Source organism: Solenopsis invicta, chromosome 6, assembly GCF_016802725.1.
Source record: "Solenopsis invicta isolate M01_SB chromosome 6, UNIL_Sinv_3.0, whole genome shotgun sequence".
NCBI classification, from domain to species: Eukaryota; Metazoa; Arthropoda; class Insecta; order Hymenoptera; family Formicidae; genus Solenopsis; species Solenopsis invicta.
The window spans coordinates 21,410,427-21,433,483 of record NC_052669.1 but is presented as its reverse complement, the minus strand read 5'-3'; the positions used below and the strand labels follow the sequence as shown (position 1 = coordinate 21,433,483).

At 31.0% G+C, this 23,057-nt stretch overlaps 3 protein-coding genes across 3 annotated transcripts; 1 reads left to right on the top strand and 2 right to left on the bottom strand.

Annotated features, from left to right (window-relative positions):
* Positions 1 to 563: 563 nt before the first annotated feature.
* LOC105203809 (nucleolin) lies at positions 564 to 3,304 on the bottom strand. The gene is made up of 4 exons (XM_011172721.2): positions 3,018 to 3,304; positions 2,288 to 2,691; positions 1,570 to 2,009; positions 564 to 1,311 (listed from the first exon to the last, which is right to left on the bottom strand). The coding sequence occupies exons 1-4, from the start codon at positions 3,100 to 3,102 to the stop codon at positions 1,278 to 1,280; spliced, it is 963 nt and encodes a 320-aa protein (XP_011171023.1). The 5' UTR covers positions 3,103 to 3,304; the 3' UTR covers positions 564 to 1,277.
* A 10,030-nt stretch (positions 3,305 to 13,334) lies between these two features.
* On the top strand, positions 13,335 to 17,194 carry LOC113003879. Its single transcript, XM_039450844.1, has 3 exons — positions 13,335 to 13,465; positions 16,412 to 16,771; positions 16,896 to 17,194. Exons 1-3 carry the CDS (start codon positions 13,396 to 13,398, stop codon positions 17,192 to 17,194), a joined length of 729 nt encoding a protein of 242 aa, XP_039306778.1. The 5' UTR covers positions 13,335 to 13,395.
* A 3,063-nt stretch (positions 17,195 to 20,257) lies between these two features.
* On the bottom strand, positions 20,258 to 23,020 carry LOC105203808. Its single transcript, XM_011172720.3, has 4 exons — positions 22,890 to 23,020; positions 21,559 to 21,689; positions 21,060 to 21,282; positions 20,258 to 20,437 (listed from the first exon to the last, which is right to left on the bottom strand). Exons 2-4 carry the CDS (start codon positions 21,638 to 21,640, stop codon positions 20,386 to 20,388), a joined length of 357 nt encoding a protein of 118 aa, XP_011171022.1. The 5' UTR covers positions 21,641 to 21,689; positions 22,890 to 23,020; the 3' UTR covers positions 20,258 to 20,385.
* Positions 23,021 to 23,057: the final 37 nt, after the last annotated feature.

The window sequence follows — 23,057 nt, the reverse complement described above, 5'->3', positions numbered from 1 at the left end:
TAAAAATGTTATTTACTAAAGATACTTATATATTAAGCTTTTCTCTTTATTTATTACATTATATCGGAAAAATTCAGAAAAAATGCAGTTAAATTAAAATTTACAAATATTTAAACATTATAGAAATTAGAATTAGGAAATTAGAATTACGATATAAAGAATATACCTAGAGATATTAAAGTAATTTTGCGTTTAAATATAAATTTTACATTTTTTAAATATAATATTGTACAATAAAATATATTAAATACTGTATTTATATTTAAACCTTATACAATTAATATAACATAATATTTAATCTGATATTTTATATTAAATATAAGATACTTGGACTGTAAATAAAGATTACTTAATAATATATGTATATATTTTTTAATTCTACTTAATTTATTTGTGGATTTAAAAAAATTTGTTAAATCTAAAGAAATATTACAAAAATAAGAAGCATACAGAAAATAAAGAAAAGATAGATAAAGAGAATATTAATTGCTGGTCATTAATTAGTCATTATTATCGATTGTTGTTGAATAATTTCGCATTGATTCTAATAAAATTTTTTAATATTTATTTATATAATATTTATATACAATAATTTTTTCTATTGTATTTTTCTTCGTTTACCTTTGGCTTAATTTACTTGTAAATATCGCTTTAGTGTTTTCGTAAGCTTAGCAATATTTTATTTGTTAATTTACACTGTGCATATATCGTCTGTACTTTTCTAAAGATACTTATATTATAGTATACTTCTCGCAATTTTGATGGCGCATAATATAATGCATGAAATCTTGAATATAAAATTAATTTTATATTACAACGTTGTATTGATTTAAGAACAATTCAAATTAGATAAATAATAGAACATCTATGTTTCGCTAAGTCAAATAATTACAATATCTGATCCGAAGTTTATGGTAAACTAGTGTAACTATAATTTATCGATATAGTTTAAAAATTAAGAGATTGCAGATTTGTGTTAATCCCTATTTACCATTAACAAAATATCTAACGTAATAAATTGTGCGCAATCTTAAACAAATTTAATGTTGTTCTTAAACTATTTCTGCTTTTCCGCGTCAAAAATATTTCTGTGAATAACTAGCTATTGTTTTCCTTTAAATGTCTGAAAGTATATTTGATAAATATTTGAGAAAATATGTAGAAAAACTTGGCAACTACGTGAATATCGTGCGAGATGTCCAAAGGAGATTGTAGCTTCATCCTAAAAGCTTCCAGGAGGACTTAGTTTTTCAACTCGCCAATAATGTTGATCGCTATTATTCTTTATATGGCTGCGTGCGTCGTTTTTTCCTAACAAATATCAGTACAAAAGAAATATTAATTTTTAGAAATTTATTTATGTCTTTATTCTTATTTCGTGTAGCGACTTTAATTAAAAACAATTTCTCATTGCAAATACTCTAGTTAACTCAGCGTAATCAGAATGTACTCAATTATTTAATAAAGTCAATTCTTAAAGTATTTAATCATTGCAGTAATTTATTTTTGAAATTCATGTTTTTCGATAAAGAAAGTCAACAGAAGAGATGTATAATATGTATAACTTACCCGATTGGAGATCCACCGTAGGCAGTGGCTACCGAGCTGGCGACTCCGCCTTTTCCTGTGGAGTAACTATTCGCGATAGCGGTGATGGCACCAGGAAGTGACCCGGAGGACCCAGCGCGAGTGGCCAGTCTCGGAAAGCTGAAGACCATAGGGAAGAAGTTGTTCAAATGAGGATATCCCTGACGGCGTCTTTTCTTAAAAGGCACGAACGGCACAGCCGGTTCATCATTTTCCTCATCAACCTTGTCCTCGTCGTCGTCATAGTCATCGCCGTCATCGTTGACGTCGTCATCATCAGCATCGTTAGTCACGGGCGTCTTATGCGTTTTCTTATGATGCTCTTTCGGTCGGGTTATGGACACCTCCGTGGAAATGATCGGTTTATCCGTTGTTTGCGCAATCTCGGTGGTTAGCGGAATCTTCTCCAACTCGTGATGTTCCTGCAGTAATAATGCAAATCTCTGTGTAATATTTTATACAAAAGCATTTAATAAACAGGTCGACATTTATAACGTTTAATTTCGTGGATGTACAAATTATATGAGTATAATCTAACTTGATAATCTTAAGCGAGAGACGTCTAAAATAATCCTTGCCATAAATTACTACTCGCACAACTTTCGCGATTGATTCTAACATCTTACATTTACTTATTTATTAAAAAATTATTCTCGCACATATTTTGAACGTGTACAAATCTCGACATCACCGCGCGTACCTGAGGGATGAAAGAATCTTGATTATGATGGTGATGATAGTGCGGCTCATCGTGATGATGCTGTTCCTCCTCGTGTCGATGAACATCGTTTTGATGATGATAATATTCGTGCTCCTGCTCTTCTTCGTGTGCCGGCGCTGCCTGTGCTTCAGCGCTGGACACTTCCCCGATTGGTTCCGGTCCACCCTTGAGATGCGGCGAGTGCACACCGCCGAAGAAAGCTTCGCCACTTACGGCGTTTCCTTGCGCGAAGACGCCCGATGCCTGGCCGCCGTTACCCGTGCGACGTATCGGCCTGTAGTAACCGGTTAACATCATCGTCTTGTGCGGATAAGGGCGCACGACCGTCCTCTTTTCCCTCAAGAACATTACAGGGTTGCCGTAAGAATCCAACGTGATGGAAACTGTAAACAATACAGATTTTTAATTTATATATAAGAAGATGCCATTATGATCTATATATCATATTATTTAGCATCAGCGTTTGTTCTTAAAAAAAAAAAAAAAAGTTTTTTTCTTTTATTAGAGTTAAAGTAACTACTGTTAAATGTATTTCAAATTATTACAACATACTTTTTGATACTTAATCTTATTGTTTTGTTATCTTTATTATTAATTATATTACGTCCAAGAAACGTGCAGATCTTTTATAATATCTTTACAATATGTGGTTTTTAAAATCTTCAAAAGATGCTACAAGGATAGAAGAAATTTAATTTGCAACGCTTACTAGGCTCAGCCGGTATCACCCTCGATTCCGCCATCGCAATCGTCGACGCGATCATAATCAGAACGAAGCTAATGCAACCAGCCATTTTAGCTTTGATTTTATTCCGTTTCTTCGAGTTCTTTCGTAACAATCCTTTCTCTGATTACTCGTCTTTCCTCAAAAATCCTCCAGAGAACATCGACCTTTTTTTCAGGTTTGAGCGAAAAATCGTTGACGGAAAATCCGTATAATTGAGCGGTTCACTTCCACCTATCTTGGTGATCCACCTTGCTGCACCAACTTTTTGCACGATGCTGGTAGTCCTTACCGTCGCAATAGCTTTTATACCATGAAATACACGGACACACAGGACGATGGGGATGGGCAGATACCTTGATACGAAGATATGGGATGGATCAGACCCATTGGTGGATACACGGGGGATACGGGATCGGGCGGATGTGCCCCACCAGTGGAGTGGTCGCTTACACGGCCAGGATTGCGGTAAAGCAAACTCACGCATCGTCGGACGCTACGTGACCGTCATGACGGATGCGGTACGTGAATTAATTGTGATTCGCGTCGATGACAATCTGGATTCGCGGGATCGAACCGATATGGGAAAGTGTCGCGATAATCCCTCGATCAAGCTCTTTTACGAATATAAATGACAAATGGAATTACTGGCAGGTGCACATGCACAGATTTTCTAAAATTATAGGTAATTACTATCATTTCATGCAAAAAGACAATTTCTCGTAATACTATGTATACGTTTGATACATTAAATGAAATATATTGTCGTGACAAATTCATGAACAATTTAAGATTTCCTAAATTAGAGAGTAGAAAAAAAGAATTGAGATTATTGATGTAGATTGGGTCTCACACTGATTTACAGTAGTTTCCAATGTTGAAATGTAACTCGCTACTTGTAACAAAATTAGAATATTCTTTATCTCTAATTTAACTTAACTATAATTATTTGTAACTAATTTGTAACTATACATATAGTAACTATATGTGCAATTAAGTGTTAATGCACCTTGAAAAAGTTTAGAAGTGCTCAAAAGTAAAAATGCTTTATAACAATTGTCAGCTATTGCGTATTGGCATGTTAACGCCATTAAAAAATAATGGACTAAACGAATAATTATATAAACAATTGTTAGAATTCGTCAATTAATAACAAAGAGTACGTCTGTAATATCCACAGTGTCCATAGTATCCCCTTCTTTTCTTTTAATTATTAGATATAAAATTATGTAGCATGTAACAGATTGTTTCGTATAACAAATAATTTAGTAATGGAAGATTTAAAATAAAATGCATAGACATTACAAAAAATTAGCAATAAAGTAACAATTCGTTATTTGTGTGAATAACTTATATAACTGTAACATATTACTCAGAGTAGTTCGTAATAATAACTTATTCAGAAAAATAACAATAACTGTAATTAATAAATTCTACAAAGTAACTTTTCTAATTCTGTATATTTTTCATTAGTTATCAAGATGTTCCATATAATTCATTTATCTCTGACCACGGTCAATTAATGTCTTCAATGATGAAAGAGGACATTAAGCGCTTAATACATCTTGAATCAGAAGGAAATCAGACTGACTCGAGGCTTTTGGCTCATGACTGAAACAAAGTATTTGTAATGAATTCGTTTGGAAACTGGCGAGAATGTGAATGGAGGATGGTTGACGAACGTCTGTAGGGCCGATGGCCCCCTCACTTTCCCTCTTTTGCTATGTGAATTACTGAGTCACCCTGCTCGAGATGCACTAAAGGAATCTAGCGTGCCAGACAAACAGACTCTTGCGAGTAACTTCATGCATTTTCAGTCGTTCTAAAAATATCACGCGATCCATGAATCAAAGAATTTTTTATCGCTCGCCATTTTCTTTGCGGATAATAATGCCTCTTCGAAAAGGATTTTCAGACCAGCGATAAAGTCAAAAGAGCTTGAAAAAAATGTACTTTCTAAATCTCGCAGAGTAAAAATTAAGCGCTTGTGTAATTATTCAAGTTACTTACCACTTTATATAAGAATTAAAATTTTGTTTCTCTAGAACTGAATAAAACTCATATAAAAATAATGTTTTATTTATTTATTAAAGTGACTCGAATAATTGCACAAGCTCAATTTTCACTCTTTCAGAGTAACTCTACGAGATTTAAAGAGTGGTTACAAAAATTGCAATTAGCAAAAATTAAAAAATTGCAGTAAATCTAAGGTACTGAATCACATACGCGCGCACACATACGGATCAAACTCAAGCCGGAATAACGACATCATAAGAAGTCAATGAAATGTCTGTGTACGCAACTCTGCGAAGAAGTCGGGTCCAGTACTTCGGGAAGTTACAACCGAGGGACGCGCCGTTGCATTCGTCACAAACATAAAATGTGAATAGAAGCAGGGACACAAAATGAGCGCGCGTCGTCTGTTTAGGGATCGAATAATACCGCGTCTGCCTTCGCAGCTGAAGATGATGGAACGTTGAAGGGAGACTGACGCATCAAGACAAATCCGACTATGAGCGCGTTTTACTATTCCAGACACGACGGCCACGGCCGTCACCAGTGGACTCCTTGATCGTCTCCGAAGAATTATCGTCACCTCTGACCAGCCGTACCCGCTCGGACGAGCTATGACTGACATAATATTAATATTAAGAAGTTGCACGCGCGCAGTGGGATCGTGTAGGGAGTTACGTCAAACTGTCGTGTCGTTATCCGCGAATGATTCCGGCACCTTTGCATAAAATAAATTTTAAAGAATTTAAAATGGTTTGTCCAGCTGCTCTGAGAATAGATGGGACTTGATATTTTCCAATGAAAACGTTGATAATATAATGCAATCATCGAACATTTTCAGATATTAATTAGAATATGTATCTTTTCCCTTTTTTATTATATATTTTTTTGTATCAATAATCCAATTTAAAAAATATATAATAAATAAATAAAAACAAAAATAATAGTGTAAGTTTTGTATTGTTTTCTCGCTGAATACGACTCTATTTATCAAATGCTCTATTATTTCACAATTTTCAGAAATATATAGTTAAAGTTACATGACACAGCTACTGTATTTTGACTACTATGTTATGCGTTGAAAACGTTTTGTTTTGTAATAAAAATTAAGATGTTAAAACTTTTAGCTTTCAAATAAAATTTATTATTATTGATTATAAGTAAAAAATATTTATGATTAATATAGTCTATTGCAATTAAATTGTGACTCATAAATTATTAAAGATTTTTTAAATATTTTTTAAATTATGTTAATAATCATTGTTATTAGTATTCAATGACCTGAAAACTCTCGAGTTGATTTGAATAGTATGAATAAAAGATGTATTAATAAATCTTTAATGGCTGTAAATTTTTATAACCATAGGATCGACACAACAAATTCGTTTTAATGCCTGTATGTTTGAAAGTATTGATGATTTTGATTTTACATAAAAATAAAATTAATTTTAACTTTAATGGAGTTTCTTCAATACATTATGTATAGTAATTACAAAATATTATACATTAAAATAGAAACTATTTGCAATTTTAATCGTAAATGTTTTAAAAATTGTAGCACGTACTTAATAAAACAATTTGACCGACGGGATAAATGTTATTCAGCGTCCCAGACACTAAGATAAACAATTACCTACTTTCTTGATCTCAAAAAAGTCATTTTTTTCTAAATAACATAATAAATCCAAATTATATATTTATTTAATTTACCAAACAGAAGTTGTTAAATATCGATCCAACAAAGAATAAAAAAATTGCTTGTTTAAATATCGTATTTTGCATTTACAAATTAATTCGATAATACGATTCCAGAGGTTGGCGGTCGAAACATCTCGTTACCTAAGTATACAACGCCAGGGAATAACAGGTTGCGAATGTGCTGCGGAGATTGATTTCGATGCTCTTCGAGAAAAGGATGAGGCGGCAATTCATAAAAATATTCCGAATGATATACGAATTTTGTGATACCTGCGCGATACCACCTACCTTCTGTACACAGGCTACTTTTTGATCTGCCTAGTCACGCTCGAAAATACGGTATACGTGACTTGGAAAGCGGTATGATTCGGAGTTTGATTCATGAAACAACGCGAATCCATATATATATATATATATATATATATATATATATATATATATATATATATATATATATACATATAAAACGTCTGCGATATCAGAATACGAACGCAACAATCTATTAACTATTTTTAACTAATTTTTATGTGACAACAAATATTATCCTAATCCTTGAATATCCGTGATTCTATTAAAAACTCACAACTTTCAACATGTGAACTACGCGTTATAAACTTGGCAAATCATTATACTTTATAAAAATTAAGGAACAAAGGAATATATCGGAGAGTTAATAACACATGCTTATTTATTTTACCAGTGTTTCGCAAAAAAAAAATCACCGGTTGGATATTTTGTAATTACTTAGATTACATTGTGTTCACACGACATCTTTCCAACAAAAAATTTATTTGTAATTTTTATTGATAAATTTTTAACAAATTAATAATTTTGTCGCGATAGTTTACAATTGGATTTGCAATAAATTGTAAATAAATCATATAATATTAATATAAAGATTTTTGATGCGTGAAAAATTTTGGTCCACAAAAATTAAAATTAAATAAGGAAAATGCTTATTTTTTTCTTCCTTCATACATTTATCAAGTTAAAATTTAAACTGTGCAAATAATCGAGTCCAGTTTAAAGCGGCACACGGTTGATTCGACAATACAGAACGAGTTCAGTGACCGTACGCTACATTTAAAATCGATTTGCGAATAAGACATTTTTGTAGACAAGAACAGAAAACAGGAGCGTCTAGTACCGTTGAATTGCAATTATTCTGCGTCTTCTTTAAAATTCACGAGACATATCAAATGTATATTGCATGTAAAGCTCGTAAAGATAGATTTAATTACATACACATAAAGAGACAATAAAGGATACAGATTTAAACGGATTTGCTAAATTATCTAAAAATTTAACTAAAGATACAAATCTCTCTCTTTTCTCTAAAACTAATTATTGTGCTATTAAAATAATTATGTAAGATTCTCAAGTTGGTTACTATAATGAAATAATCAAAATTTTTACAGCGTGCCTCACGATGCTTGTAATAGTCCAACAGTTATTTTCAGATTTCTATCTAGGTAAAATGTTCGATACAACAGTAAAACTTTTCTTTTGATGTACAAAATACTTCCATTCATTACAATACTAAAATTACGGCATTATTATTTTTTATTTTAAGTAGTTTCTTTCTTCGACGAAACTCACGACAAGACGAGACTCATACACTATCTTTATAAACAATTTGTTATGTTTATGCAACAGTCATTTATATAAATTACTTATAAAAATTTGTTAATATAATTTTGAATCATTGTGAGAGAATTTAGCTAAGTTTTACGATTTTAATTTATTATTCTACCATCATCCTTCTACTATTGTCCTCAAAGCGTAATATTTTTTTGTGCTGAGTTTCGTGAATCACCCCCTACAATTGTTTGTAGGCTCGTTGGTCAAACAACGAATTCATATCTCGTGTACGGAGCCAGCCCTCTTCGCCGCGGAATTAAAATCAGAAATCCCGGAATTCCCAGGATTTCAGCGATATGCTTGACTCCCGCTTTCACGAATGTCTGCGCGCGGTTTTGCCGACGGAATCTCATTTGGTACCACCGCTGCGGGCTGAATCAAGATTAGCCGATGTCGAATTACACGTGCTGTGCTACGGCATACGCCGATCGGTTAACGCGCGACGAGTGCGTCGAAGACGTGAGACATACAGATAGTACTACTTTGGTAGCCTCGCCTAACTCGAAACCTTGTCGAACAATCTGCTGCCGAGCTAAAGCTGATTAATTCGTGACGCATATCAAATCGACGGGCGATACAAATCTGTCGCTCGTTGTTCGCGTATCGATTCCAAAATGAAGGGATTAAGTCAAATGCAATTATCATAAACGAATCCCGAAAACTGTAACTTCTTTTACAATTATAGAATTATAGACAAATCGTAAAAATACTTACTGGCATAAAAATTATTAAATTGATTTGCAATTTAATTTTGTGACCTTACATTACTAATTCTACTTGACAGCTGCGTTTTAAAATGTGGCAAACATGCGACAGGCAGTTAGGGAGAACTCGTAAATTTATATAAATTCGCTTAGAAAATTGTTATTTTCTACCGGTATGATTATTCTCTTTATTTAAATTTACAATTATTATTATGAGATTAGTTCTTATTGTTAGATTAATTATTAGTAGATTGTATTTTAATTTTTATAAATAATGAATAATTCAAATATTTATTATTAAATTATTAATCAAGAAAAATATCTCAAATTAATATTTGCAATTTAACGCATGTGCACTTTTCTTTAGTCACACATGTATGTTTATATTCTCTCTCTATATGTATAGAATAATTTCTATACAAGTGTGAAAAAATTAAGAGAATGTTTCTTGGCTTATTTTATAAAGAAAGAACTTATAAACATATATCCTAATATTTCATACAAAAATGTTTTATACAAAAGTTTTATAATTGTAAAATTATAAAATTTTTTCATATCATATTTCCAAAGATGTTCACTAAAAACAAAAAAAAATGTATTATTTTATAGGGGATTTAGAGGGTATTTTAGCTCCTAAACTTTAAGATAAGCAGGTAAAATAAAATATAAGTCTAATATTTTTTAATGTTCTACAACATATCTAAAGCTCGTCAGTCTTGACCGTTCCTTGTGCTTTCTAGATTTCTAAATTTTTGATAATTCTTTCTCAGTTTTGACACCTTAAATTTTGAAAACAAAGCCCTTTAAGACATATGTTTACAGGACCCTTTTTTTATAAAATAAAGTAAGGACCGCTGAATTACTACGTACATTAAAATCTTTGAAAATTCTTTAAATTACATTTGACTGAACTATTCGCTATAAACATTAAAACCTTGGCTTCCACAGTACATGCATCATTTCAAGATGCATCATCTCGGTGCACGTGTAGATATCCACGATCTTATTTGGAAACAAATCACGAAGAGTCCGGTAAATCCGGTAAGTCCGGTAAGCATGGCGAGTTGAAAGACCGCGTAACATCTCGCCCGTGGATTGCGTTCATTTTGCAAATTTTCCAAATAAAACGGACGAGAGGTTCGTGCTGTATCGAGTCACAGTACAGTACGTGTCGTCTTAAACGCATCCTGTTCAATGGCGTAGCTAGGAAGAAAAGATTGAATCATATGAATATTGAAAAATTCAGGAAACATAATGGATATAGAAATATTATCTTAATTAAGGATTAGAGAAAAAAATACTTTATGTGTGATTATACGTATTTATTTAAATATTTTTAACAAATAACGTTGCAAATCTTAAAAATTATTTGTCTAAATTGATTAAAGGATCGTTATCAAAACGAAAATTGTGTCCTCATGTTCCCAAAATAATACTCAAAAATTTTTATAGATTTTTAACCTATAAAATTGAGTAAAAAAAAAACCAGGCTAAAACAGCATTTGTTCTCATAGGCTAATTTAATCTTAAATCTCTAGCTGCGCCACTGACGTCAGTAATCAGCAGTCAACGGATCGACGATGGATAACCGCGTTTAGGTTTTAGTGTCCAGCTTTTCCAGGGAAGACATAAAATAGTCGCAGGTGCACATCGTCAGCCGACGTAAACGCCCGCGCGTAGATACGATATATATATATACACGCATACACACATACACAACAACGAGGGAGCTACGGATTTTGCATCACGATAGAAGTCCGATGCAAATGCGAGAGCGGGTCGAAAACGAAACACCTGCACCGGTCCATTCTCCTTGCTGCCCAAGGAAATTGATCGGTCGGATTTGTATTCACGTCGTGGGATGCTACTTCCGGCTTGCATCGACACGCGTGAGATCGAGATCAAGAGGCGCGGTCGCGACTCGCTCCAAATGAACGCGTTAGCGAGAGACTATGTCTCTTTACCTTCTATCTTAGTAACGGCTGAACCGATCAAGTTCTGAGTAGTCTCAATCGATAGCTTGGATAAAATGGAATAATAAAAGTGTTTTCATTTTTTCTCTCCGTGTCCTACGAGCGGAGATATCGCGACTCAAAGTCTAACTCTCGAAAATTTCATGTGAGAAATGTCATCATCACCGTCGTCGCCAAGCAAATCTTGTCGAGTACACGTTTTCGACACAGACTGGCACTCGCATAGCCGTATTCATGTGATGTATCATTCGTAGCAGTACTGACGACTGATTTTCTTAACACTAGAACGACGGCCGCGGTCAAAATAACCATTTCAGTTTTTCGTATTAACTTTATAATTAATCTATTGCTTGTAGAATCTTGTAATTTTGTGATTGTGCATGAAGTTTATTTATATAAAAGTTGAAAAAAAGGAACTAATTAATTAAAAGGAACTAATTAACATGATTTTTCCAATCGCATGTTTTTTGTGAAAAATTTTACCGTAGTTCTAGTGTTAACCTGAACAGTTGTAAAAATTTCGGTTTGAACGGTATGAACGCGGAAAACATGGGATCATCTGGCAATGACCAATCGGCCGTGCGGCAAGCTAGATTCATCGATTTTGGATAACCTGGTGATATTTACCAACGCGAGTTGCAAATTATACCGTCACGCAGCTTGACGCATTCGCCGATGATGTATAGAGAAACGAAGAGGATACCGGTTGTATATTGCGCTAAAATACAACACGATTTTTTTTTCTCTTTAGACGATTTTATAATTGTTTCAGATAACGTTTTATTAAACGTTTTTATTTATTGTTGTAAAAATTATCATTATGAAAAATTGATACCTTGTGCTTTATTTTAAAAAAAAGGAGGAATAAAACAATGTAGGAAGGAAGAAGAATCGAAGGAATGTAGAATAAAAATAAAATAGAAAGGAAAACGGAATTAAAAAGGTTAAAGAAAGTAAAAATTTTTAAATAAAGGATGAAGGAAATTAAGAATTCAATTTAATACGGGTTTGAAGGTTTTTTTTTTAATAACGAGTGAATATCACATGATATTTTTATATTTTATATTATAAAAATAAAAATTTTTTTGATAAAACAATATCTCTTTTAGTAAAAATTTTAAAACATGTGAGATGAAGATTGTATCGGCTTGTGCCGTCGCGTATGTGTACGCATATTAATTTGCTGCTTTAACACCCGTGCTGTGACGGAAACCGAAAATGATACGAGACTTTGATGGTTATCGTAACTCTCTTTTTTATTTTAATACTTTTACAATGCCGCAATAATGAACAAAAAAAACGGACTATAATAATTGCGAAACTGCGGCGCATCGACAAAAAATAAATAAATAACGTTGTTAGGCGGAGAGCCTCACCTTGGGAGGTGAGTGAAAGTGAAAGAGCGTATTGCGCAGAATCATTCAAGCCAGAAGGATTTGGGCACGCAAAAGCAGCGCGAAGAAAACCTAAAGTATGATAAAGATGAAATGAAATTAATAAAAAAAAAAGAAAGATTGATGACGAGCAAAAAGAAGATGTACGTTTTTAATTAAAATTTATTTCCATTTAATCATTAAGTAAACTGAACGTTTCAATTTACTTTATCTTCGTCAGCAATAAAAATAACTTATAACATTACGAGTCAATAAACTAGGATGTGAACATTCAAAGAAATATAAATAGATAGACGTAACGATTGTGTCAAAATCATGGAAAGGATTACATCAAAAGTTGATGTAAAAAAATTGTAAAAATTAAAAGTCTGCAGACTTCGAGTGATAAATGTTGAATGTATGTATAATGTTAATGTACAAAACAGGTTGCATGAGTGATTCTTGTCGCCCCACAAGAATAGTTTTAGTTTGTTGATAAAAAGATCAAATTATCAATTGTGGTCAAGTAATGATGTATACAATAAATGTTTGTTGTAAACTCAATAATTAATAATTGCTTAATTGATACATTAATAAATGTCGCAATTGATGTTGCTTAAGATTTCGTGAAAACAAAATTTCGTAACAAAGTTAGTATGTCACGTCGCAGTTAAAAAAAATCATACATTATTCATACTTGCTAAGTTGTGTTAACTACTTATAAAATTCGTATTTTGCATTTAAATATTTAGCAAGTCATTGCCAGTGAAAGGACAAAAAAACAGGTATCAAATCAAACTGAATAAAAACACATATGCATACGGGATATTCGTTAGTATAAATACATGATCGAGTCTCACAGTGGATTAGTCTTCATTTTTATTTGCTTCTGTTAAGATATAATATGACTGTTATTTAGTATTAAAAATAAGTCGTGAACAGTTTTTTATACTCTTAAAAAATGTATGCTAAAATGTCTGCTAAAATTCTTATCTTCGTGTTTATTGCAACATCTGTTGCAGCAGAATTGCGTAAGAAATCTTCTTATTTTTATCACAATAATATATACTAATAATTACTAATGCTTTCTATACTGCACAAAGCTTGTCACATTATGTGGGGCAAATTGTCATCAAGTTAATATCAAACTCGCTTAAAGATTGATGACAATTCCGGGATCATCTATGTCAGTAATAAATTTATGTTTTGCTAACAAAGTCTACGCATGTAACCAAACATTAAATTGATAACGAAAAGCGAGCAGGTTTTGCATACCGTTACCGATAATAAATTTACACTGAAGAAGCTTTATGTAACATTACATCGTCTTGCACAAGACAATACAGAAACATGATACGTCCAAGCTTCGATTATATAGACTTTAAGTTCTATGAAGATTGGACAAATTTTATACAGGTGAAAGGGAATCTTCCTTTCTCACGACAATTATATTCTCAATCAGTGCAGATCTTGCTCCGTTTTTATTGACAATTTGGTGATAACACTATACTGATTTGCTCTATTTCTGTTACCAATCTGCCATTAAATTGAATTGCGCAGATTCTGTTTGATTGTTGCCACTAATTTGCTCTCTACTTATAAGAATACATTTGCTTGTAATTTGCTGTCAAATTATGTCAGAATCTTCTACAGATTTTGTTATACAATGCTAATATTTTGTTGACATCCTTTAATGAATCAAATTCTGCAATTAAATTTGTATTTTTCTTGCTAATCAGATATGTAGCAACATTTTGCAAGATCTACTTTCAACAGATTTGGTTATTTGATATTCTTCTTTTTCAAAATATCCTTCAGAAATATACAAATTTATTTTTTCTAAACAATATGATATGTTATATAATCTATATCTCAATTGCGTTTGTATAATAATAATATTGTTATTCTTTAAAGTAGGCAATGCAGTTTAGTGTTTAAAGCTTAAAATCTTCAATATCGTGACATTTATATATTAACAATAATAAGCAGCAACTCAAGAAGAGCTAACTTAATCGTCTTGAATAACAATTAAAAAATCAATATTTTTAATTTTTATTAATCTATTTTTAATTTTTATAATAGGCGTAAAATAGTGCGTGTTTCAATAAAGTTCGTCTTAGAAACGTGTTCCAATAAACTGATTTAGATGTATCAGTGATATTTCATTTATACCTAACAAGACAACTTCGAAATGACGTGAAAAAGGCGTGATTTTAGTAAAAATGACGTCATGTGATTTAAGTGGAACGTAATTACGACATCACTTTTGATACTAAAATGATACGTCATTACCATATTACGTCAAAATAACGTATCGTCAATTACGAATATATCCGAACGCGTTTTGTATATCTAAATATTAGGCCTGTTTTTTTTTTATCTGAACTGATTGTACTAATTCATTGTTGTGTCTTTCTCTCTTGAGGATTGGAAAAAGAAAGATAAACTTGAACTAATACAGCCAGTTCAAACTGTAACTGTAGAGAAATGTTTATAAAATTATAAGTTTTATTTATCACACAGAAAATATTACATTCATTTTTAACATGGAACGTGTATAGCCAACTGTCCCATAATACTATGGCCGTCTTTTCCTTAAAATTTTGATAAGATGGCCAATGCATATGTTATAATATTTTGTTAATATTAGATTTCTAATAAGTGTTTTTTCTTTAAATTCAATAGTATTATTATCCTTAAGATTTAGTGAAGTAATATGTCAAACATTATTAAAAAATAACAAAAATGAAAGTGCTTTTTTTGCATTTTGAAAAACTATGGCCATCTTACCCGAGTTTATCCTAAATCTAAAAGTTGGTAGTTTTAAACAAAGTGCTTTAAGAGTATCTCTTTTTTTTCTCCATGGTAAGGTATCGGCTACGAAAGATTCCAGCTTTACTTCGTAGACAGAAAGTTTGGTCTAGATATGTCGTTGAATTGGCCTGCTTGCCGAGCATTTAAATGTTATTGCGATTTTTATGTTTGCAGTCAATCAAGTTATATTTAATTACTTGATAAACATAATTATTGTTTTATCTATTTACTTTTGTATAAACTAAGTGCACTTAGACAATTTATTTATTTTTAATGCAAATTAAAATTAACTTATTAGCAAATTATATTTTAAAACAGTTATATCAATCGGCAAAATTTAACGCGAGTGAGTAAAAAATGTATACTTCCTTTTTATAATGAGATATTAAAAATGACACATCAGAGAGAGGATAAAAAATAAGAATTTAATCTGAAAAAGAATGATATATCCAACATTTTTAATGAAAATTGATAGCATCAACGTGTTCAGCAGATCGAAATTTATAAGATTTTCTATATTTTTTACGTTTCCAGTGATAGGCAAAAAACGGCTCTTTTTTAACATTATTCTTTTGTATAGATCTAAATTCATGTATTATGTATAAGAGTTAAGAAAATCTTTTTGTATTCTTGCCCATTTTCTATTGCTCTTCTATCCTCAATCTCTTTCATCCTTTATTTTAAATAATTTTTTCTTCTTTCTCTTTTTTTATTTTTTTTCTTTCCTTAAAATATTACATATCTTCTTTTTAGCATAATGAATTACAATTATTATGAATATAATCATTACATAATTAATTATTTTACTTATTTAAATAACAAAAGCACAATCTCCGCGATGGCAGGCACTCACAAAGTAAGCGCAGTGAATTAATCAATCGGAATCACAAAAAAGCGACAATAATTTCGATATATACGAGTAATTGCATACTTCTTTTCAGAATAAATAAAAATTTATTATGAGAAGATATTATAAGAACAAATAGAATAGTTTACATAATATTTTATTTTAGTTAAAAATATATCAGTTATTGTTACTAAATTCAAATTTATTTTATCTTGGTTTAATTTAAGATTGTAACTATTATCAATGTTATTATATTACCTGAGTAGTTTAATTTAAAGTTGCAAATTAAACAAAATAAATTAAATGTTTTTTACAGCTTCCTACATTCGTGTTTGTGGCCGCAAAAATCCTGACTATAATCAATGCATCGCGGAGAATCTCAACAGTGTAAAAGATAAAGTCTGTGAAGGATTTCCGGAATTTAATGTTTCTCCGGGCGCACCATTAACTGTTAAGAAAGCAGTTATCTATGATACAAAAGAGCTTAAACTTTACCTCCAAGATGTAGTAATAACGAGATTTTGTGATTACGTCATAAGCTCAGTCCACGTAGATTCTGACCGACTCCATTTTAGTTTTAATGTCACATTCAACAATCTTACCATAAACGCTTTGTATAACTTTGACATACACATTTTGGTGCCTGTTGTTCATGAGGGACCAGTTAACATTCAGGGTATGTAAAATGTTATTATATTAATCTTCTATTAAAATAAAATATAGAAATATGATATAACTTAGCCTAAGCTCAATTTATTTTATTTTGTTAATAATACCAAAATATGTGTTTTTTTTTACAGCTAACGTGTCATTACAAATAGACATAGACGCAAAAGTAGTAACCAAGAACAATAAAAAAGAAATATATGCTGCAAAAGTAAAAGAAAATATCTTTAACATAGATTTTGAATATACGTTTCTTGAAACTGGAAAGGAATTACGACAATTGCATCAAGTTCTTACAAATGTTGTAGATAGCAGTAAAAAAGATGTTGTTAGAACTATTAAACCAATAATTGAACAGAAATTTGCCCAATTAGTCCTCTTAATTTTTAACGGCATCGCACGTTCTAATTACGAGAAACTATTTCCTGAATAAGCATAAATTTTCTTAACTTATGTAAAACATAAAATAAAATTGTTGTAATATTAGTAAATATTTACTATTTAATAATTTTATAATTGATGTATTAACATTTAAAATTATACAAAAATTTTTAATTAGTTAACTATTATTTATACCATATTAGGTATTATACTGTTGCATTAGTAATAGATACATATTAGTGTCTATCATCATTAAGGGATTATGCCTGTTCAGAAATTTTAAAAGAAAATTTGTTTGTAACAAATTTTTCTGAAGTATGTAACAAAAAAGTAACTAAAATAAATTTTGTCACAAATTCTCAGAATTTGTTTGGTGGCAACATAAAAAAGCGATCTTGCAATATTGAATCTTGAAGTATCAGAAAATTTATGCGTATTCAGCGCTTTAAAATTTATTTTAGTTTAAAGGGTTATGCCTAGTCAGAAGGACAAATAAACACAAATTTTGATGAAAATTTTTAAAAAAATTTATGCTAATTTAAAAACCGTATTATACCCATTCGTGGAACATTTGGTAGAACGGATATTTCCATCAAAATAAAGTAAATTAATTTAAAACTTACCAGAAATATTTTTAACATTACGTACGTCAAAAAAATTTGTTACAAACAATTGGTTTTTTTTTTAAATTTCTGAGTAGACATAATCACTTAATAATGATAGATACTAATATGTATCTATTACGAATGTATAGTATAATATAATATAAGTAATATAAACTAATATAATATAAATAATAGTTAACTAATTAAAAATCTCTGTATTATTTTAAATGTTAATACATCAATTATAAAATTATTAAATAGTAAATATTTATTAATATTACAACAATTTTATTTTGTGTTTTACACAACTATTTATAATTGTACAACTTATAATTAATAATATCTTAATTTAAGTTTATCTTCTTATAAAAGATAAAAAGATATTAAAATTATAGCTTACTTAGTTTCATCTGTAATGGTAAATTTATATTTTTAAAGCCTAAATTTAGGCTTTAAGCAACTAAATAAATAAGCTATAATTTTAATACCTTTTCATCTTTTATCTTCTTTAGAAGCAATACATAAATGTTTTAAAATAATTTATAAAATTAAGTTAATATTGTAGTGTATAAATAAACTGGTAATTCATATCAATTTAAGTAAACTGATAATTATATATTTATAGACTATTAAATATTGACAGTTAAATATGGAAATTCTGAAAAACAGTTAACATTTCTTTCTGTTAGAAAACAATAAAGATCTATATCCAGCTAAATTTTTAAATGCTTTAACAAAACTGGTTTCTTTTCATTGTGAGCAAAAGTCACGTACCTCCTTTAAAAATGTATATGGCTAAAGATTCCATGACATTTTCTTCTTTTGATTAGACAATTTTTAAAAACATTTTTCGTTATAACTAATCTGATTTCTCTTACTAGAGCACTTTCCATTCGATTAGATAGTCGAACCTTTCGTTTTCGGAGATCTACCTTCGATAAAATGTATTGCATCATTTTTAGGAATTTTCCAAAAGATAGAAATGCGTCATGGCATCGCCTTATAAATAGGGATCTCGGAAACTGCAGCGGCAGTTCCTCAGTTCTCATACACGTAAAACTACGTATATGTCATTGTAAATTACAATTAAGCAAGTATTGTAAAAAAAAAATAATTTTTTTTTAATTATTAAAACTGACGAATCTTACGCCATGTAGGAATGATTAAAAATGACTTAAATTTTATTTTATTTAGTATTACGAATTTAACATTGAATAATAAAGACTTGTTATGATCTTTATATTTTAATCTTCAATCATCAATGGAAATTGCACAATTGACTAATAATTAGGGATTATTTATCTAATTCCAATAAAATTTATTATCTAATTCCAATAAAAAATCATTTGAAGAAAGAAGAGCGATGATCAGATGAGCTCGAAGATGAAGAACTGGATAGATGGACGATGTGTTTTGGACGTGCCTCTCACGTGCTCGTGGGTGCATCGCGTGACGAAGGTGCATCGACACACGACGCTCAGCGATCGCCGCATGCAGTACTAGCGGCTGTCTTTTGAGTGCGGGCTGCAATATTTCAGCCAACCGATCTTTTTTTCACCTTGCGTACGAACGCGGAATGCCTGGCAATCGACTGGCCATTGCGGCAGGCGTATTGCGAGACCGTGACGTACCGTCGTCAATAAAGATATATTCTCAAAGAAACATATTCAAATTAGGTCTGTCAATGCCCTGAGAAAATTTACCATGTTATTTTCCTTAAGTCTCAAAAAAAAAAAGAATCTGTGCTCTGTTAACGATAATAATGCGCAAAGAAATGGATGTGTATTAAAAATGTTAAAAAACCGATTAAAATTAGTTCAGGATTCTCAAAATTTAAAACAATTAGTGATTGGAAATTAGGCTAATGAGAGTCAGCGCGGGTAAACGTGCGCAATCGTATTAATATTATACAAATTATTTACTCATCTTTAAATTACAAATGAACGAACGTTTCGACTCACTTTGGAGTTATCTTCAGCGTATCAAATATAACAAATTCTAGCCGTCATCAGCTATCATAAACGGGAAGCAGCTGAGTCACCAACGGTTTGACAAATCCGTAGTAGCATCTTTACCCGTGACAGTATCGCAGAAAATGACACTTCTCTGTATAACTAGCGTATGTTTTATTTTGTTATATAATATTAATACTGTTGCGCACGTTTACCCGCGCTGACTCTCATTAGCTTAATTTTCAATTATTAATTGTTTAAAAATATTAAGTTGATATTAGACTATATATCAAATAATAGAATTATTAATTTTTTTATAATCAAGATAATGATTTTGTAATAACGGCGTGATAATGATCGATTATATTAAATTATTAAATTCAAAGGGATGCAATTTTGAATATTTACAGATTTACAGATTTTGAGATTAATATCAAATATTATTAGAAGTGCATTATGTAAAATATGAATTTGCAAAAAGCCAAGAGGGAGAAGAAATAATTGAGAATTTGAGAGAGAAGAATAATTTTACGAACGCGCGAGTGATAAAGCAGGAAATGTTATGACACAGAAAAATTTTATTATCCTTTTTGTTACATGAACCGTGGCCTAAAAATTCATCGAAAGAAGTGTGATCACAGATGAGGGTGGGAGGGTCGTGCGGTTGTCCTCGGAGAGGAGAATTTTTACCGTTTCCGAGATTTCAGCAAGTATCCCGCGACGCCCAGATCTAAATACCTACAATTAATAAAATCACATAAGTTCATTCGCATACTTTCATATATAATTAATGTTACTAAATGTAATTATAAAAACAAAAATGATGATTTATTTAAACATTTTCAATGTAAAAATATGCAACAAAACTCACGAGAAAAAGAGAGAGAGAAATTAACAAAAAAAATATAAACCGTCTTTCTCTCAAACAATTTTCTTTGATTACTTTGAAAATTAGATGCACAAGACGTACTTTTTCAATTTTGCGAAACATCTCAGATTCCATCTTGATAATTTTGCGTTTATCGTTAGTGTAATTTTTTTTCGGTTGTATCATAGAACGAGAATCGTTCAGAGAATCGCTCACAATTAGTTTTACTTCACAGTTCAGCTATCGGTAAATTGCAGCAATTGAATAAACTCTCTGAGGATTTGATAAAATATAGCAAAATATTATCAGCTGCTGGTATTATCTAAGATTTCTTAACTTTCAAAAGTTAATCATATACGTATGTGTATATAAATGTTCAAAATAATTTGTGTTGTGATTTAGCTACCATTCGATATTTTTACAATAAACGTCAATTGATTCCAATCGGATCTTATCTGAATAAATAAAAAAGACAATTCCTTGTCAATTTACCTCCTTCGCGTAATGCCACGTTTCTCCCTTTTTTCCGGCGTAATACGGCTTCCATCGGCGAAAACGAGTCTGGACGCAATTGCAGTCGGTCTTTCCGGAGGACCAGTAGTTGCTGACGGCACATTTGATAATAATCTTTTGCCTTGACGATTTTCTTTTGATTTTCTTCTTACGTTTAAGTCCGATGATACGACAATTTCATCAAATGTTTGGCCGAAATATGCTGCACAATTAAAATAGATTGTTTAAAAAATTACTGAAGGAAGTAAAATTTAATAAATTTCAAATTTTTAATATAAATTTGTAGATACATAAAGACAGATATCAAAATAAAATTTTTATTAATTAATTAAATTTAGACAAAAAAGCATGGAAATATCTGTACTAGATAAAATTAATATTTTAATTTTGTTATATATAAATTATGTATATATAAAAATATATTTAAAAGAGTTTCTAAAAATTCTAAAACTAATATATTCTTTACTGTTCCACTTACGCTTTTCGTTAGATGCCGTCTCTTGTGCATTGATTATGACACAGACTGTGGTGAATAGTAAGAGGGCCAAAATTTTTATCATTTTGCAACGGGAATTTTAATATGTCCAAAGATCAAAAATTTTTGTTACCCTGCAAAGCAAACAAACGGAAATGAGAAACAAATTCGGCGGAAATTCGAATTACAACGAAATTTTCTTATGCGATCTATTTCACTTTTTGTGTTATCGAATTTTTTATAACGTATTTGTAATAACGATATTATTAACGACACAGATAATAATGCATTTAAACAGTTATTAAAACTATAATTATTTGATTAATATCTAATTAATACCTACTAATTAATATAACTATCTTATCATTGATGCATGTACAAAACAAAAAAATAAGTAATACAAAACGTCAAAGCCCTAAATAAAACAAATTGATTTTTGTACTTTTACAAGTTGACTTTAGTCTTCCACTTACAGACTATTTACTTATCAAATCTATCTGACAAGCTGACGGCAGAGCTGTAAACTTTTTTTGATCGCACGAAAAATTATGCTAACTGATTAGTATTGTTCTTGCGTCATGCTAGAGTACTCAGAAATTCTGAACATCTGTTAGCTTCATGTAGAATCGTTAAAAGGCCTTCGACGATTTCGCAATCACCATTCGTACGAGAATTCGAGGAATTACTGTTTGAGTCACTTTCTAGGGCAGTCAGTATCGGCAGAATCTTACGTAAAAAACAACGGATTGTGCAACTCAATGACGTTATCGGAATTGGACGCGCGATCACTCTACACTATTTACAGTATTAAAATCTAACAGATTGTAATTAAATATTAAAAGTTAATATTATTCGAAGAATATTAATAATGTGTTATAAAAAGTCCGAGGAATTAGAAAAAAATACAAAAAATATTAGAAAAGACTTATTTAAAACAAATATAACTGTCTCAATTCGCCTGCATTTTTTAAACAATTAATCAACTTTCTCCTCAATCAAAGTTTTCTTTTAAAAAGCGAAAGTCGAGTTTTTTTTTTTATTGTAACGACTAATCATATCGTTTTCGATTTAACGAACACATTTACGCGCGATATCGATTGAAAGAAAAAAGAAGATTGAGGTAGCATATGGAGTGTCGTGTCATTTGAAAAAAATAAGCCGTACTCCAACACTACGATTAACTCTTATCACTGCTATCTTCGCGTACTGTCCTCGATCTTGCGAAATGACAGAACAAACCTCCTTATTAAGGGTCAGCACGGTTTCACTTACTTGTACCATGGGTCTCGAGGCTTAACACTTACTACTTAACAGTACATAGTATCTCGACTTACCGGCGATAAGTTGAGGATATACTTTCCGAGTCGACAACCGCACGAGAAATGCGAGCACAATGACGCGGGAGCCTTCAAGAAAGCATCGCGGATTTGCTATAGTACGTGGAGAACAGGAACAGACCCGTGGATATACCATCGGGAGGAGGTGCTTTAAAAGCGTCATAT

Coding starts and splice junctions, on each gene's coding strand:
- LOC105203809 (XM_011172721.2), bottom strand. CDS start 3,102: ATGGCTGGTTGCATTAGCTTCGTTCTGATTATGATCGCGTCGACGATT. Junction 2,010..2,287: donor AAGATTCTTTCATCCCTCAG/GTACGCGCGGTG, acceptor TTATTACTGCAG/GAACATCACGAGTTGGAGAA. Junction 1,312..1,569: donor TACGGTGGATCTCCAATCGG/GTAAGTTATACA, acceptor GATATTTGTTAG/GAAAAAACGACGCACGCAGC.
- LOC105203808 (XM_011172720.3), bottom strand. CDS start 21,640: ATGATAAAAATTTTGGCCCTCTTACTATTCACCACAGTCTGTGTCATA. Junction 21,283..21,558: donor GACGGCATCTAACGAAAAGC/GTAAGTGGAACA, acceptor TTAATTGTGCAG/CATATTTCGGCCAAACATTT. Junction 20,438..21,059: donor CGTGGCATTACGCGAAGGAG/GTAAATTGACAA, acceptor TATTAATTGTAG/GTATTTAGATCTGGGCGTCG.
- LOC113003879 (XM_039450844.1), top strand. CDS start 13,396: ATGTATGCTAAAATGTCTGCTAAAATTCTTATCTTCGTGTTTATTGCA. Junction 13,466..16,411: donor ATCTGTTGCAGCAGAATTGC/GTAAGAAATCTT, acceptor TGTTTTTTACAG/CTTCCTACATTCGTGTTTGT. Junction 16,772..16,895: donor GGGACCAGTTAACATTCAGG/GTATGTAAAATG, acceptor TTTTTTTTACAG/CTAACGTGTCATTACAAATA.